This window comes from Carassius auratus, chromosome 5 (genome assembly GCF_003368295.1).
Source record: "Carassius auratus strain Wakin chromosome 5, ASM336829v1, whole genome shotgun sequence".
In the NCBI taxonomy this organism is placed as follows: domain Eukaryota; kingdom Metazoa; phylum Chordata; class Actinopteri; order Cypriniformes; family Cyprinidae; genus Carassius; species Carassius auratus.
This window is the reverse complement of record NC_039247.1, coordinates 18,137,726-18,142,035: the sequence shown is the minus strand read 5'-3', so window position 1 is coordinate 18,142,035 and position 4,310 is coordinate 18,137,726. Positions and strand designations below refer to the sequence as shown.

At 37.8% G+C, this 4,310-nt stretch overlaps 1 protein-coding gene across 1 annotated transcript; it reads right to left on the bottom strand.

The window, feature by feature from the left end:
• Positions 1 to 312: 312 nt before the first annotated feature.
• On the bottom strand, positions 313 to 3,995 carry LOC113069265 (G-protein coupled receptor 98-like). Its single transcript, XM_026242299.1, has 7 exons — positions 3,890 to 3,995; positions 3,658 to 3,793; positions 2,900 to 3,491; positions 2,496 to 2,606; positions 2,227 to 2,348; positions 1,623 to 1,865; positions 313 to 892 (listed from the first exon to the last, which is right to left on the bottom strand). Exons 4-7 carry the CDS (start codon positions 2,542 to 2,544, stop codon positions 602 to 604), a joined length of 705 nt encoding a protein of 234 aa, XP_026098084.1. The 5' UTR covers positions 2,545 to 2,606; positions 2,900 to 3,491; positions 3,658 to 3,793; positions 3,890 to 3,995; the 3' UTR covers positions 313 to 601.
• Positions 3,996 to 4,310: the final 315 nt, after the last annotated feature.

Sequence of the window (4,310 nt, the reverse complement as noted above, 5' to 3'; positions counted from 1 at the left end):
AGTGTCACATGACCCTTCAGAAATCATTCTAATATGCTGATTTTGTGCTCCAGAAGCATTTCACATTATTAGCAATGTTGAAAACAGTTATGCCCCTTTCTTTTGTGGAAACTGCTAATTTTGTCCGGATTATTTTATGAATAGAATGTTAGATGAATAGAATAACATTTATTTCAAACCGAAATCTTTTACAACATTATAAATGTTTTCACTGTCACTTGAAACTATTTTATGCACCCTACAGGAATAAAAGTATGAATTTATTTTAAAAAATTAAATAAATAAAATAAAACAAATTTACTGACCCCCAAATTTTTAGTATACATGTTAGTCTACATATTAAAGTGCAATAAAATGTTATTTTATACCTTCTTGGTCCACAACCTTGACATTCTTACCTTGCTACCTAAATAGGAATGTTTTATTACTATTTTTTGTTGTTGTTGTTTCTTAAATTGACTTACGATTTTAATTATTTTTATTAGCTCAAAGTGCTCAATCCTAAAATAGAGTGAAGCAATTATTTAATCAACTTTCCTTCTGAGAGCATCCTCAAAAGGATTTTGTTATTTATTTTATTTTTTTTATGTAAAAATTTTATTTATGTAACTTGTCCTGTAGGACCCACACTGCCTGAGTCCGAAACCAGGCTGATGTTAGCCACACCGAATTCTGGGTGAACCCGTGCACCTTCAGTGGCATCAGAGAGAGCAACGCAGAACCGTTTGGGTGTTGGGTTGGAGGAACCGCTGTTCGGTGTGAGGGCCACGTCCAGACCAGCACTTTTCTCTCCAGTCTCAAAAGTCAGCGTGCCCTCTGCCATGACAAAGTCCTGAACTGCCACGGCAGGCCAGATCAGAGTGGGTCCAAAAAACTCTGCTTTCTGAAACTCCTGTGAGAGCAGACGACACAAAACACAGTTAATACTTTGATATTTATACCAAAAATCTGTTTTCTGAGAATGTTTAAAGTAACTAAACATACTGTATAGCAAGAGGTTGCTGGAGGTGGACAGTTAAAATTTTGAAATTAATTTAAATTTACAGAGAAATTATATATGTTCAGGTTTTCCTTTGAAGTGTGTACATAACATACCAGGAATGAAAAGTATTTCCTTTTGCCTTAAAGTAAAACAGTAGGCAAGGAAAATTGTAAAATTAAGGAAAGGAAAGGGTGTGCCAGAGGGACAAAAAAGGCAAAACAATTCCCACAGACTGATGTATTTTGGACATTAAACCATTTTTAACATGTCAAATTCAACTTTTCCAGATCCACTATGCACTATTGCCTTTGAAGTATCTGCTGGGAACTCAGTGGCCTAATTGTTCACAGCTCTTATCTTCTCTACATTCATCATCTTAGCTCATGAATCTGACATCATCTCAGTCCTCTAATCTCTAATGTGGTCACATTATGTAATAGGGTCAGAGAGGGGTGTAGGCTGGGAAGTGGTAGATGGACATGTTGCTGCTCTTTGATTATTAACATGTTCCGAGTTTGCAGATTTTGTACTGTGTATGTATTCTCTATGCCTCCTTGCTTCTAAATGTTGTATAAAATTGAATATTACTGAATATTTCTTGTTATCTTGGGACATGCTTCCTTTTTTAAAAGAATTTCACCTGCATGCAGTACTTCACAGAGATAGCTGATGCTGTACTAGGATCCCTGTAGACCTGAAGACTGATGCTTGTGGCTTTGAGGGTTACTATGGGTAGTCTGGAGCCCTGCGCGAAGTACACCAGCCCCCGTGGGTCATCACTCTCTAGCCTGGTGACATTGGCAAAACAGGCAGTCTGGTTTATGGTGGCACCCTCGACCATTTTATAGACTTCCACCAGGAAGCTATCATCATACTCTGGGTCCTACAGTAAAAAAAAAAAAAAAAAAGTATATATGAATTATTAATAATAATAATAATGATAATAATAATAATATAATAACAACAAGTAAGATGATCAGAGAAGCTGTAAATTATATTCCTCTTAAGCAGTACATTAAAAAACAAGCATTATCAAAACGCAAAACAAAAACAAAAACAAAAACCAACAGCAAAGGGAAAAACAACAAACAAACAACAGGGCAAAGCAAAACCTTCTGAAAAAAGAAAGAAAACAAAAAAACTACAAATAAAAAAAGCCAAGAAAAGAAAGCAAAAACTTCTGAAAAATTTCATGAGAGACTTCTACAATTATCTTTAAAAAATAAAATATGATTTAAATATACCACGTCTGGCCGGACCTCCAAACTGAGGGCACAGAGTACTTCTCCTTTCCTGCAGATGGATGTATCCGAGGTCTGCTGCAGCTCTCTGGTCAGATTTACTCCATTACTGAGAACTGAGAAAACTGTAGTGCAAAACACAAGTTCATCTTCAAACGCTCTAGAAACATGGGGAAAACCTTTTTTTTTTTTTTTTTTGACATGCAGATCTAAAACTGATCAACTGTGATTTGCAGTAGTGAATGCACAACATCATCTTTAACATGCATTACCTGTTTTCCTGTCTCTGTAGAAAGAGTGTTGCTGTCTCTGAGTCCTCATCCAGAATCTGACCCAACTGAGTGCTCAAACTAAGCCGACTATACCATTCTGAAGATCAATCCCTGTCCAAGAGAAACCGCAGTAGCTGGGCTCAAATATACACTATCAGTCAAAATTTTTGAATTTCGTTCAAGAAATTAACAAGGATACATGGATGCATAAAATGAATCAAAAGAAACAAAAACATTTACAATGTGACAAAAGATTTATGTTTCAAATAAATGCTATTCTTTTGATCTTTCTATTCATCAAAGAACCCTGAATGTATCACAAGCAGCACAACTGTTTTCAACTTTTAGAAGAACAATCTGTGCTCCACATTCTGCTTCACTGAGGTATAAAGAACACCTCCTACCCCTCTGGCTCCTGATCATTCAGTATGAGGACACCGACCTCCACCTCGTCCTGTCCCTCAAACAATGTGACAAGATAGGTCTCTAAGGCAAAGTCCTCCCCTTCCAAGGCCCATGTGCCACTATGCTCCTGATGAAACTGGGCTTCATCCACCGCTGGGGATTTGAGTCCTGCATAGGCTCTGATTTCTGTTGGGGCGCTCCCTCCTGACTGTCTTCAGAAGTGTGTATTATTGCTGGCCCTATACTCAAAAATCTTGCAAACACGTTATTAGAATGGATAGTAACTGTAGTGACACTATTTTGAGACACAATGCGAGGCTGAGCGTTGTGGCACTGAGAATACGCACGCTGTTATTTAGAATTCACATAAAAATCCTCATCTGGTTCAGTTAGGGAATCATCAAGTATAGACGGCGAATATAAGCAGATTTTTGGCGGGTTTCAAACAGAAGCTTCCTGTCTGCTACAGTCTTTGTCAGGTTGTGCAGTGCCAGGCCACGTCTTGTAGGAGATGCTGGAACAGTTGCAGCGGAAGCCATAGAGGCGCTGGACGTAGAGGGTGATGGTCTGCACGTCCACCTCAATGACCAGCTGCCAAGAATAAGGACAACACTGATATAATCCTAATGGCTCCACCTCAGCTACCGTGTAACCAGTCTTGAACACGGAGTATGGAGTATAACACATACACCAAACCACATAGTTATCACAGATATTCACAAGAAAGGTATTTTGTTTTTGAAAAGGACAGTGTTACCTGAGACGGGCTTCACTGGGTGATTCGGACTCTACACAGGTCAGGTAAATAGTGTGTGCTGTGACAACTGACATGTTATTAACAGCATTGAGGGAGATCACCTCACTCCTCTGACTGTGGGCAAGCATTACCGTACCTTCAGATAAAGAGAAAAGGCAGAATTAGGCTAATATTGTGTCAGTTAATCATTTATGGATTTTTTCTCATACGTATCGAGTCATTTCTCTCTAACCTGATCTTGGGGAGCTGTCTCCTGGCTGGCAGCCTGGTGGATTTAGCCAGGAGGAAAGCCCGAGCTCCGTCGGACAGTTGTGTTTCCATATAAACCTGTTCGTGTCACCAGCGCCTCACACTGGCCACTTTATATCTGAGACACGCAGTGCCACAGAAGCAAATCCAACCTACTGTACAGTACAAAAAGAAATAATTTAATTATTTGATAATTAATAATTATTATTTGATCATTTAATTTAATTAATCATAGTATAATTATAGATTATGTCTGTTATAATGATGCATTAAATCATTTTTTTTTTTTTTTTTTTTTGCATTTTCATAATTAAATCCACAAATTCACTATAACGTGAAGAAAGGGGGAACAAGTAGAGTATAATTTATTTATTGATTTATTATTAATTTAACAGGTTTAAAAC

What these genes read in the sequence shown, in the direction of transcription:
- LOC113069265 (XM_026242299.1), bottom strand. Translation starts at nt 2,544, where the DNA reads ATGAGGACTCAGAGACAGCAACACTCTTTCTACAGAGACAGGAAAACA. An exon ending in CTACAGAGACAGGAAAACAG is followed by an intron (nt 2,349 to 2,495) that starts GTAATGCATGTT and finishes TTTGCACTACAG; the next exon opens with TTTTCTCAGTTCTCAGTAAT. An exon ending in TGGAGGTCCGGCCAGACGTG is followed by an intron (nt 1,866 to 2,226) that starts GTATATTTAAAT and finishes TTTTTACTGTAG; the next exon opens with GACCCAGAGTATGATGATAG.